Source organism: Tamandua tetradactyla, chromosome 7 (assembly GCF_023851605.1).
Source record: "Tamandua tetradactyla isolate mTamTet1 chromosome 7, mTamTet1.pri, whole genome shotgun sequence".
NCBI lineage: Eukaryota > Metazoa > Chordata > Mammalia > Pilosa > Myrmecophagidae > Tamandua > Tamandua tetradactyla.
The window spans coordinates 38,331,637-38,344,383 of NC_135333.1; the positions used below are offsets into that span (position 1 = coordinate 38,331,637).

Below are 12,747 nucleotides of genomic sequence, written 5' to 3' on the forward strand. Positions count from 1 at the left end.
CTGTGGTACAGGATGAGTGGCACTTCCTCCTGAGAAAGTGGCTCAGCTCTCATCCTCTCAGTCCATCTCCCACCCATTTGTGAGAGGGAAGTTGGGGTGCCCCCAGCCTCGCTGCCTGTCCCTAGCCATGCTAACCAAACGCTGTTTATCTTTGACAGAGGAGAATGAGGAGCGGACAATGATAGACCCCACCTCCAAGGAAGACCCCAGGTTCAAGGAACTGGTCAAGGTAGGAAGTTGGGTCTTGGTTAGGATGTCCATCTTTGGGTGCGGCTGTGGCCGTTTGGGGTTCAAGGAGCTGGGGACAAAGGGAACAAAACCGTTGTCTTGTGAAAGGGACATTAGATGCCACACTAAAAGGAGGTGGAGGAGAAGATTGGACGGAAGTGGAGGAAATGTCAAGGTCAGAGCTGTAAGCACCTCCCATGTGCCCGGCTCTACTCGGGGCTTTTCAACCGCTCCCTTCACTCTGCATTGGGCAGAGCACTTGGGAGGAAAGATTTTAGAATTGGGAACAAGCAGCTGGAGTAAAAATAGAGCAGTCCATTGCAAATGGAGTTTAAACTCTTCTTAGGAGCAGGGGATGGGAGGTTTGATTTAGGGAGCACAGTTTCTTTTCAAAGTCTGGATGTGCAAACACCAGCTGGGTAAGAGGGCTGCGTCGTTCCCCAAGGGGACGGCAACATTGGAGGAAGTGGCTTCTGGCTCCGCGGCTCTTTGGAGTGGAAGGATCCGCTCTGCCCTTTCCAGTGCCAGCTTGGCGGCAAGGCTTTATTTGCCACGCTTCTTTGCGTCCAAACGCGGACTGCAGTTTTGATGACTCTGATCTCAACTACAAAAGAGCTTCAAAAGCTAATCCCCCGAAGAGGAAAGGATACGGAGTCCTGACAGCGTCCTGTTCTGTGAGCTTACAGCGTCACCCTCTTAGACCCGAAGCAGGCTCCAGAGCAGGCAGCCAGCCATGGACAAACACTTTGTTTCTGAAACCCAGGGCCAGTTCTGGTGACGCGGGCTGGGGGGGCTTTGAAAGTGTTGTCTGTGTTGGTGCTTGCCAGAAACTGACATTTTCTATTAAAAGTGCTTTTGTAAAAGTTTCTCAGTCCACCACTGTTGGACCCAGCGCTGGTGTGCACGGCCACACTGTCACCAGGGCTGATGCAGGAGAGATAAAATGCTTTGCAAGTTGTATCTCTTTTAAAACTTAGATGGAAAATGTCAGTTTTAAGGCCCTCTGCAAAACGTTGATTTCTGACAACTTAAATGAAAAAGCTTAATAAAATAAGCTTAAAGCTTATTTTATTAAGAAAATTTTTTTCCTCAACACCACTTTTGTTATTCAGAATGTCAGTGCTCTGTCGTTTAGCCCCTGTGGTGCTATTCATGGGGGGTATTTCGGTAGCAGCAGAGGGTTGCCTTTTTCTGGGTTTTCCATCTTCAGCATTTCTGAAGTGCTCCCTTTAAAGTACCACTCCTAGAAATGACTCCAAATGTGCTGGTTCTACCCTCACTTTTATACAGGAGTGTCCTGGTTTGAAGCTGTTATATACCCCAGAAAAGCAAGGTATTTTTCCTGACCCAGTCCTGTGGGGCAGCCATATTTCTCTTAATCCTGGTGCAGTGTTACAGGGCGGAAACCTTTTGACTGGGTTGCTTACACAGAGATGAGACACACCCAGTTGTGGGTGTGACCTTTTGATTAGATGAAGATGTGACTCCACCTGTTCAAGATGGGTCTTAATTAGTTTTCTAGAGTCTTTAAAAGGGAAAACATTTTGGAGGAGGCCCAGATGCTTGGAGAGCAGTTGCTTCAGAGCCAACAGAGACACAAACATTTAGAGATGTTTGGAGTGCTGACAGAGAGAACAGATGCCTGGACACGGATGTTTGGAGATGCAGAGTCCAGAAGAAGTTGTCATGTGTCTTCCCATGAGATGCTAAGCAAGCCAGAACCCAGGGTCGGGTCCCAGAGGAGCTAATTGAAGGCCACGGACACTTAGAGAGGAAGCCACCAGCATCAAAAGCTGGAAGCAATGGAACTGGGATCAAGGAACAGCAGATGCCGGCCACATGCCCTCTCATATGACAGACATCAGCCTTCCTTGAGTCAAAATATCTTCCCTGGATGCCTTAGTTTGGACATTATTGTGGCCTTAGAACTGTAAACCTGTAATTTAATAAACTCCCTTTTTAAAAGCCATTCCATTTCTGGTAGACTGCATTCTGACAGTTTTAACAAACTAAAAAAGGGGGGTTGGGGACCCAGAGAGAGGAAGGGACTCCCTCAGGTTATCCACTGGGCATCAGTGAAATTTCCAGAGCGTGAATTCGTCTGTCCACTTGATGCCACCTCCACTGAGCCCCTGCCGGGCGTCGGGTGCCATGCCGGGTCCTGGGGCTGGGAGGACGAATGGCCCTCCCTTCTGTACAAGACCCACTTCACGCTCCGTCCCTGCCTTCGCCACCTCATCTCCCAATCCCCCCTGTGGGGTGAAGGCTGGTGAATGGCATGTCCTTCATCGGCCCCTCTGGGGGAGGCTGCAGTGTCCTTGGCATCCAGGGCCAGCCCAGTGGACCCTGAGGAGACTTTTCTGGATTTGGGTGAAAGGCCATGTTGTGTGGCTGTGCTGGCCGTGGGGGCCGGAGGGGCAGCGAACTTCACTCCCCTTGGGACCAACGAAGACCAAGGGCAGGGCGCATATGGTGGATAAACACCTTCCCTTTCTCCCCCATGTACGGTTCTGAGACCCCAGGGGCCACCCGGCCAGAAAGGAGCTGTGCCATGTGGCTGGGCAGCCCATTAGGTTTTCTTAAAAGTTGCAGTCAGCTCTGTTGTGGGTTTGCCTCCCTTCTCTTTCCCCATTGCTAGTCTGGGCTTGTGCCCCTCCCCATCTGTTCCCCCAAAACATTAGCAGGTGAGTGAACTCTGCCCTGACTCTCTGGGGATAGCCCAGGTATGGCAGGCTGAACAGTGGCCCCAAAGATGTCTGGGTCCTCATCCCTGGAACTGTGAATATGTTGCCTTCTAGGGCAAAAAGGACTTTCCAGATGTGTGAAGTTAAGGCCCATGCGATGGGGAGCTGATTGTGACTCATGTGGGTGGGCCCTGTGTTACCACGAGAGTCTCGGGAAAGGGAGATTTGACTACAGGAGAAGATGGAAACGTGATGCCGAGAGCAAGATGCTGCACTGCTGGCTCTGAAGATGGAGGAAGGGGCCGTGAGCCAAGGAGTGCAGGTGGTCTCTAGAAGCTGAAAGCAACAAGGAAACGTATTCTCCTAGAGCCTCCAGAAGGAACCAGCCCTGCCGGCACCTTGACCTTAGCCTGGTGAGGCTGGTTTTGGACTTCTGACCTATAAGGGAATAAATTTGTGTTTTAAGCTGCTATGTTGGTGATTATGGTTTCATGCATAGGAAAACCAATGCATAAGTGAAGATACTCCTTTCCCCAAACCACTGCCTCCCTTTCCTGCTGCTGCCGGAGCATCTGTCCACATGGGCAGCAGGGTGGTGGGTTGCGGGGGGGAATGTTTAGACATACCACAGCTGCCCTGCCAGCCTGGAGTTGTGTACTTGGAGACGGACAATTCTGGAAAGCACTACCTACCCTCAGACTCTAGATCTCATCTCCCAGGCAGACTGTGAAAACCATGTTTGCATGGTTTTCACTCTTGATCAAGAACTTCCCAAAATAAGCCCAAACACAGAAAACAGGAGAACAGCATCTCCTGTGAGGGTGTCTCTGTCTTGTCAATTAACATTCTGGCAGTGCTGAAGGGATGTTCATAAAATACAAGTTCTCAGCAACTCCAGCCTTTTTAAGCAGAGAAGCGTGTGGGCGACAGCGTGTGAGCTGCTTATACCGAGTGTTGGCTGTGCCGGGCTTACTGCTGTTTGCCGGGCATCTGGGGACTGGAGCGTGCAAGGCTGGGGCGTATCCCCGACTTGGGGGTTGCTCACATGTGCCAGTTGTCAGCATTTCCTTTATCCTGGCTTTGGGAATTGTTGGCGCCAAGGCCAGAGCAGCATATGAGTGTAGTGAGGGAGTGAGCCTGGGAGGGGGATAAACAGAGGTGGGCACTGTGATTATCATGGGGTACCCATCCCCGCCCCAGACATGCTCTGGTCCCAGCAACCCTTCCTGTGTTCTTCTGTTCCCCTCTTGGCTGCCTGGGCTTTTGCCCCCCTGGCCTGCTTGTTTCTTGAACAAGCAATGCAAGTGCCTACCCCTGGGCCTTTGCACATGTTCTTCTTCTACTACTTACAGTTTCCTGATGATGTCCCCTCCTCTGAGATGTATTCTCTGTCTGCTTCTCTCAACCCAGTCATCACTCTACCACTCTTTACGTCCTTACTGCATGAGAGTTTTCTTTCCAGGTCTCACCCCTGCCTGGAGTCATTGTTTATTTACTAGTTTATATTTTGGTCTCGCTCCTCCCAGTGGAATGTCATCCCCACGTGGTCAGGGACCGTTTTCTTCCCGCTGTATCACCAGTACAAGGCGGGGTGCTGGTACAGGGCAGAGTTTGTTTGTATTTGTTGAAAAGTGAACATATGAAGGATGGAAGCTTTGTGTTAGGAGCATTGACATCTGGTTTCCCCAGAGCCACTCAAGAAGAAATGTGGCTTAAGGAAAAAACAGATTTTTTTTTTTTGCCCCACCATGACCCACAGGCTCCATGTCTTGGGGAAGGAGGCTTTGGGAGGTGAGCTGGGGGGATGTGGATGTAGGTGGTCCATGAGCCGTCTTGGGAACCAGAAGTGTGCATAGCCCGGTCTTGGTGGCGCAGGCAAAGGCCTCCTGCTGCCTCTCCTCCAGCATGCCTAACTGCTTACGCTTACGGGGCTGCCCCCTGTGCACTGGAGACTGTAATTATTCAAGCTTCTGGTAGATTCCATCTGAGTAGGCTCAACAAAAGCCACCTCCCTGTGACACTTTGTAGGGATTTGGTCCAGAAAAGGTTATTTTTAGGGCAAAATATGGACAGTGTGTAGCCTGAGTGAGCCCAGGGGACGAAGCATGGCTGACATCCTCACCTGCTGGACATAAGCACTTGGCTATCCTTGTGGCCATGTCCCAGTCATGGGAGCTGGGGAGCATTTCCAAGGAAGCAGGTTCCGTCTGCTTGTTTTCTCCTTCTTTCTTCTTTATCATCTGTGCTTTTTACCTCTTGGCTAGGCCGCCTGGCCTGTCTTCCCTTCTAGACTTACCTGCTCTAACCCCTCTACCTGGGACCACCAGTATTGCAAGCTGCCCTCTGCTTCCATTAAAAAAAAATCCTCGGCTTGAATGCAGTTACTCATTTGCTTGTTCAGAAATGATCTTTGAACATCTATTGTGTAGGAAGTGGTTTTAAGGGCTGTGGGACATGGGGGTCTCTGCAGCCAGGCCTCCTGCATTCCAATCTTCACTCATATTCCAGTGGTTGAGTGACAGCACCCACCCCAAGGTGCTGTTGTGAGGGTGTTGGAGGACAATGTGCAAGATTTCATGTTATTACCGGTAGACAGGTGTGGGGCTGAGCTTTGAGAAAGTGTCCCAGTCGACCTGGGAGGGGTAAAGGGGCAGGTATGCAGTGCATGTTTAGGGGTGGATGCCAGCCTCCCCGGGGTGCACCCCGAAGACTTATCCCTGAGTCTTCTGTGCTGCTGTTTCTTCTCGCAGCCATTCCCCCCCCCCCCCGTCTTCCAGAAGTGACGAGAGTTACTTGGGTGAGCATCTAACATTGCCCAGGCAGATCATGGTTTGTTGATGAGTACGCCGTAGTTTTGGGTGATTCTTGAGAGAGGAGGTGACCGTTTCTGGGCTCTGCAGAATGAACGGCCATGCCCAGGCCTTCCGTGGGTCAGTGCGGGGCGCAGAGCAGGTTCCCACACCGTCCTCGGGGGCTGCGCTTTCTCCCACAGCAGATGCCATGTCTCATTTCCCAGGTTATCCAACAAAGCACTTCCTGGGTTTTGATTTCTGTTTTCTTCCTCTTTTGGTCCCTATGAAGAATATCAGCTACTTGATAACGAGCCCTAGGGCTGAAGATGGCGCTCTCGGGGCTGTGGGGAGATGCCAGTGTGCTCTGCCCCGCCTGCTGCACTGACCGTGTCCTCAGTGCGGCCAGCCGCAGGGACTCTGATTGGAAGTGATTAGAACCTCACCGTCATAGCTCCGGGGCGGACACACTGCAGATCCTGATTGTAATTCAGGAGAAACCAAAGGAACAGTGATTTTTTTATTCTCAATAAAGCAAGCTTGTAAAACTTAGATGCAAAGGGTGCTGAGCCAAGGGCATAATTAATATATGTCTTTGACATTTGTCTGCAGGATTTGGGATTGGGAAAGGAGGACGCGCCTAAAAATAATTATGAACACTATCTTTAAAACATCTCTTGTGATTCAGGATTAATACGAATGACTTAGGAGCTCAGTGACAGTGTGCTCAGTCTTGGGAACAAGCTGCCCCTCTTTGGTGGCCACGGTGAAATCGGGCAGAGGATTGTTTTTGTTTCTCAGGCCCGGTGTTCCTGGCCTGCGCATGCAATTTGATTTTAATTCTTCTTTTCAATTGTTTTTGTGTTTGGGCTTGAACCAGGTCCAAGATCCAGATTTTTTTAGTTTTTTTGCAGAGCAGACACATCATCTCGTGTGTGTGTGTGTGTGTGTGTGTGTGTGTGTGTGTGTGTGTGTGTTATTTTAATAGAACTGTGCTCTAGGCAAGGCAGCTTCTGGAACCAAATGTCTCTATGCCTGGGAGACCTTTCTAGAAGGCTGCGTCTCTAGGCAGTTCTGTGGTTTGAGCATCTTCTTTGCGTCTGTTCCTTTTTTAGCCTTTGGAAACACACAGCATTGAGCAAAACAAAGGTTTCACATTGTGGAGCTGACAGTCCAGCCACGGAGACAGCTGTAAATAAGGACACACGAATATGTGATCAAGTGGTGATGAGAGCCTTGAAGGAAACTAAGGCAGGAGGATGGGTGATCCCCCTGCCCCCCGTTTTAGGAAGAGTGGTCACACAGGTGGGATCTGTGCACAAACGTGCATGATATGAAGGAGTGACTGGGCTCGGCACTGGCAGCAGCAAGTACAAAGGTCCTGTGGCATGCATGAGCCTGGCGTATATAAGGACCAGTCAGGCGGCCAGTGGTCAGAGGTATGATCGGAGGCGTGATGATGATGGTGGTCCCTGTAGGCCCTTGAGAGGACTTGTTTTGACTCCCAGTGAGGGAGATTGTCTCTTTCTAGTAGCCATGGGAAAACTGGGGGCCTGGATCCTTGTCTTCTCCTGAGCCCACCCCCCACACCTTCTCAGTATAGCATCAGTGACACCGTCATTGCCCTCACCTGGTGCAGAGACCAGGTACTATTCTTTGTATCCCCAATACCTCCAGATCGCCTTAGTTGTTTGTTTTTTTCCTCACACTACCCTCTCTCTGTCCCTGGGCCCCATCCAGGAGCCCACATTACCTTTAGTCCCCACCAATTTCTCGGACTTCCCTTGTTTGTGATGGCCTTGGCAGTTTCCAGGCGTACTGGACAGGTGCCTTGGAGCAGGCCCCTCTTTTGGATTGAACCTGGTGTTTTCCACACGACTCGGCAGGGGTGGCGGGTTTGGGGAGGAAGTGCGGAGAAGTTCATTGCCTGTCTCATCACTTCCTAGTGGAGGTACCGCCTGTTCACGTGGCCCAGTGCTGCAGGTGTGTCCTCGACTGCCTGGCTGAGGGAGGGGTGGTCAGGCCTCCCACTGCACCCTGCCCTTGTTCTCTCCATCACCCTGATCTCAGCCTGCAAGTGTGTGCACTCGTTTGTCTCTTAACGTCGGGTGGAAAGGTCAAGTTGTCAAGGACAGAGGCCCTGCTGGCCTTAATATCCCAGAGCCTGGCATGTAATAAGTGCTCATTAAGTTAACTAATGAATTTAATGCAGATTTATTGAGCTCCAGTGCCAGGCGGTGAGTGCTGGGACAGAGTCTTGGATGACATGGCCATTGTCCTGCCCTCTTGGAGCTTCTAGTCTGATGGGGAGGTTACAAGGAGGCAGGCGTGGTGAGGGAGGAGGCCCCGGGGGTGGTGAGACTGCACAGGGGTTGGTACCGAGGCTGAGACCTGAAGATGAGTGGGATCTGGCCAGGCAGGGAAGGAGGTGGCAGTGGGGGTGGGGGTAGGGAGTCTTCAGCAGGGAAGGAGGTGGCAGTGGGGGTGGGGGTAAGGAGTCTTCAGGAGAGAAGCACATGCAAAGGCCCTGGGGCAGGGAGGAGCTGGGTATAGTTGAAGAACTCCAGCACAGAGACAGGGGGCTCTGGTAGGGCTCTGGCTTAGTGAGGGATGGTGATTTGGCTGAGGGTGGTGGGCAAGGGGATGGTGAGAAATGGACTCTGTCAAGATATGGACAGCAGACCTAGGGCATCAAGTCCAGATTCCTCCTAGAAAGGATCAGGTTTGGGGGTGGGGTGGCGAGTTCAGTTAGACCTGCCCGTGGTGGAGCACCGAAGCAGGAGGGTCGTGTAGAGGGGCCCGTGTATATTTAAGGGTCTCTGTGATAGGGACAGTGTTGGAAGTTATGCGAGGGCACGAGCTGGCCTCAACAGAGAAGGGAGAGCAATAACAGCCACCCCAGGGCTGGGTCAGGGACTTGCCTGTGGAAGGTCGGGGTGGGGAGGGGGCCCCCAAAGAGAGTCCCTGGAGTGGGTCAGAAAGGCCTACGGGGAAACTGGGCAAGCCCCCCCAACTGTTATTTATTTTTTGTCCTTATTTTTTCACTCTTCTGTCCACACAGGGATGGCTTTTATCAGCCCAGATGCCCCAGGGCTGCTCACCTCTTTCTCCCCCACACTCCCTCCTTTAATGTATTTTTACTTTTCTTCAGGAGGTTGTGTGTCTGACTTCATATTTCTCAGTTAGTGGTAAAAAGGAACACACTTGTCAGGAATTTGCTTTGTGGCCTATTTTGCAGGTTGTGACTGTTCTGAAGAGCAACCGGCAACGGTGTCTTCTGCTCTGCGCACCTCTGCTCACCTCTGAGAGGGGCAATAAACTACCATTTCCAAGAGGTTATTGGGACCCGTTAAAGAGTTTTGTTAATTTTGCTTGTAGAAAAATCAGGACCTGCATACTACTGCTGGTTGTTCAGATGTCCATTTTTTCCCCTGGCCTGGAAGTCCTGTAAGCAGATGGCCAGAGCCCTAGATGTGTCCCCTGTGGGAGCTGCCTGTGACCGGCTCGCTGGGTGGCTGGAAGGGAGAGTGTCCCGTGCAGACAGTCCTGCGAGGGAGGGTGGCTGGAGCACTGAAAGCTGACCTGCTTACAGAAAAGGCCGAGCATCGGCTAAGCCTCAGGGGCCGCGACCCTTTGTTCTCCAAGCCCCAGGTTTCCCACCCAATTTGTCAGCGCCTTTCCCTGAGGGACCATGTCTGCTGGCTACCCCCCAGCCTGTGATTCCAGGGCAGACCCCTCCCCCTGGACACCGAGCCACCCCCACCCCCCGCGCCTCTGAGCCTGGCTGCAGCTCCTCCCGTGGGTCCTGCCCTTTGCCCCCTGGCCGGGCCAGAACCTGGGGCCGCCAAGGCTGCCTGCCTCCTCGGGGCTGTGGGCCCCGGCCAGTGCGCGCAACATCCCGCCTGGGCCACGGGGGCGTCCAGGAGCGCCAGGCCACCCTCTCCATGGGGCCCCGGCCAGCCCAGGCCCTCTAGGCTGTGGGGAGGGCAACACGGGGCCCCCTGCCGTCCCCAGGGAGGCCACACCCGGGTCCTCTCTCAGGGAACACCTGACCCCCCTCAGCAGCGCCAGCATTTTTTTTTTGCACGGGCAGGCACCGGGAATCGAACCCAGGTCTCTGGCATGGCGAGCAAGGACTCTGCCTGCTGAGCCACCGTGGCCCGCCCCATATTTTATTTATTTATTTGGCCAGCATTTTTTAGAAGTATTTTTATTGAGAACTATCCACACACATGAAGTCCAACCATATTATACAATCAGTGGCTTACAGTATCATCATATAACTGTGTGTTCTTCGCCACGATCATTTTTAGAACATTTACATCACAACAGAAAAAGTTAAAAAAAAGAACCCATATTTCCATACCCCTTACCCCTCCCTCTCACTGACCCACGGTATTTCAACCTGCCCAGTTTTACCCTTTATCTCTCCCTATTATTTATTTATCTTTATCCTTATTTTGTTTTTTTCTCATCTGTCCATACCCTGGATGAAAGGAGCATCAGACACAGGGTTTTCACAATCACACCGTCACACTGTAAAAGCTGTATAGTTATAGTCTCCTTCAAGAATCAATCTCTCCCGTCACTCCAGTACACATAAACTAGAAAGAGTCATCTATATAATGCGTGAGAATAAACTCCAGAATAACCTCTTGACTCTGTTTGGAATCTCTTAGCCACTGACACTTTATTTTGTCTCATTTTTCTCTTCCCCCTTTTGGTCAAGAAGGCTTTCTCAATCCCGGATGCCCGGTCCCAGCTCCACCCCGAGATTTTTGTCCCACATTCCAGGTAGATTTGCACCCCCGGGAGTCACGTCCCACGCCTCCCCCGGGAGGACAGAGTTTTCACCTGATGAGCTGGTACCAGCATGTTTACGAATCCCCTGCCTCTTACAAGTCAGACACCCAGAGCTTTCGGGGTCCACATGCCTGGGGCCCTCCCATGTGGGAGAGGCTGGTCGTCACCCCATTTTACAGGTGAGGATGCTCAGGCCAGGAGGGAAGACATGTTCCTGAGGGTACCCAGGGGTGAGTGTCCCCTGCTGCACACCAGCACATCTCCCCGTCTCAGGCGACTGAGGGGCTTTCCCTCCTGGTGGCCTGGTGACACCCCTGGGTGGCAGCTTTGGGGCAGGGGTGGGCTTTGTGTTTTTGTCCTGGCGTTTTGATTTGGGTATCACTGGCCTGATCCAAGAGAGGACTAGAGCCCCGGGAGCCCCCGGGTGCAGAGCTGATTGCCGAGGCCAGGGCGCCCCGGAGCCCAGACAGCCATTCCCAGGGGGTTTGTGGTAGCTTCCAGCATCGTATTTTTTAGTCCTGGGTACTCTGATTAATAAGGTGGCCTCTCCGCTGCACTATGTTTTCTCTGGGGTTTTCATCTAGCCTCAAACAGGCTCAGCCTCCGCTGTGTGGAAAGCTTCCTGCGGGGCATTTCTGTTTTTAAAAGTCAGTAGAATGCAGAAGGGAGGTTTGGCAGAAGAGTTTGGGGCTTGCAGTTTGGATCTCATCCCCAGGGTCGCAAATTTCTGCTGACAAACTGTGGTTTGCTTTTGAAAACCACTCCTGTGTCTGCAGTGAGTAAGCAGGAAAAAAAAGATGAATTTTTCTTGTGTTACTTCATTTTACTTTTTGGAAAATAGAGGGACTCTCACCTCTGTGAGGACACTGTTTTATAGAGAGTGGGCTCTGGGTCTAGGAGGAAACTTCCATTTACATTCTTACAAGCCCGGAAGGCTCTCTGGTTGCCTGGAGAGCGACCCCTGGCATATCATTCGGAAGAGTGCTTAAGGCACTTGCTGCCTCAGTTTCCCCATCTGGGGGTAGGCAGTGCCAAGCGGAGTCAGATGGGCATGTCCTCCGAGTGCAGAGCCGCTGAGGGTCTGGGGCATTCCGAGGGCAGCATGCGGTGGGAAAGCCTTCGTCACCATCTGCACTGTCGTCGTCCCTGGGCAGGGCCCACCTGAGAACCTCCTGTGGGTTCTCCAGTGTCATCCTCGCTGCCCAACAGAGGGGCCTCACCTCACCCCAGATCCCCCTGCACAGAGGGGTGGGGACAGGCAGCAGGGGTCCAGCTTCAGAGCACACCTGCCTGACCACTGGGCCCCTTTGTGAGGGAGGGAGGGTGGGGTGAGCCAGGCCACGGACCCACGAGTACAAAGCGTCTGTGGCTTAAAGACATGCAGCCTGGCGGGGGACGGCAACCAGCGATGGCATCCTAGTCTCCAAATCTGGTAACCAGTGGGCGGCATTACTGTGGCAATTAGCCAGGACGTGCAGTCACCCGACTAACCCCATCCCTAGCTATTTTGGTTGACAAGCTGGTCTTTCCTCGTACTTGTTGGAAGCAGGGTCTGCTGTATTAAACTGTGCATTTATGAGCACATGTTGTTCAACGGGTGTTAGAGGGGAGTTCGGCCCGGGAAACAGGAGGCTGAGAAAGAGGCTGCGACACAGGCAAAGTGAAGGCAGCCGGTGGCTCAGCAGCTGCGTGGGGCAGGGCCCCCTACATGTACTTGACTACCCCCACCCTCTCCCCACCCCCCAGTATCATCCCCCTCTACTGAAAGAGTCCCCGCCCACCCACTTCCCCAGCTAGCTCACTTTCAGGGGTTGGCTTTCCAGTTTGGATTTGGGTTTATGGTTTAGGTGAGCGTGAGGTTGTGGGGCGTCACAGACCCTGACGAATTCCTGGTTCCTGGTTGTCGCCCTGGGGTTACGTGAACACCCCCCCAAATTTCCACGTCCTCTTGCGTGGTCCAGAATGGAGGCTGCCAAAGCAGAGGTCCCTGGGGACGGCATCCTCTACCTCTTGAGAGATTTGCAGGCATCACAGGGTCAGCCTGGGTCTTTTGTGAAGCCCTCTCCCTCGGACAGCCTGGGTGGGGTGCACGGGCTGAGCACGGGTGGCCCCTGCCCTGCGCTGTAAGCGAAGGAGGCTGGCATTCCCCTCCTGGCTTGCCAGGCTGTTGTGCCGGCTCGTCCGCCCTGGTGCTTGCCACGGCCCTTGCCCTGGCTGGCCTGGCACCGGTGGAGCCGCAGCTC

General features: G+C 52.8%; 1 protein-coding gene across 3 annotated transcripts in view; it reads left to right on the plus strand.

Moving 5' to 3' along the window:
- The window catches only part of PARVB (parvin beta), a 130,801-nt gene that overhangs the window by 73,754 nt on the left and 44,300 nt on the right, over positions 1 to 12,747 (plus strand). For all 3 annotated transcript variants that reach the window (XM_077169127.1, XM_077169129.1, XM_077169128.1), the window contains exon 3: positions 159 to 229. In XM_077169127.1, the coding sequence (XP_077025242.1) occupies positions 159 to 229 (71 nt within the window). The remainder of the gene's footprint in view (positions 1 to 158; positions 230 to 12,747) is intronic.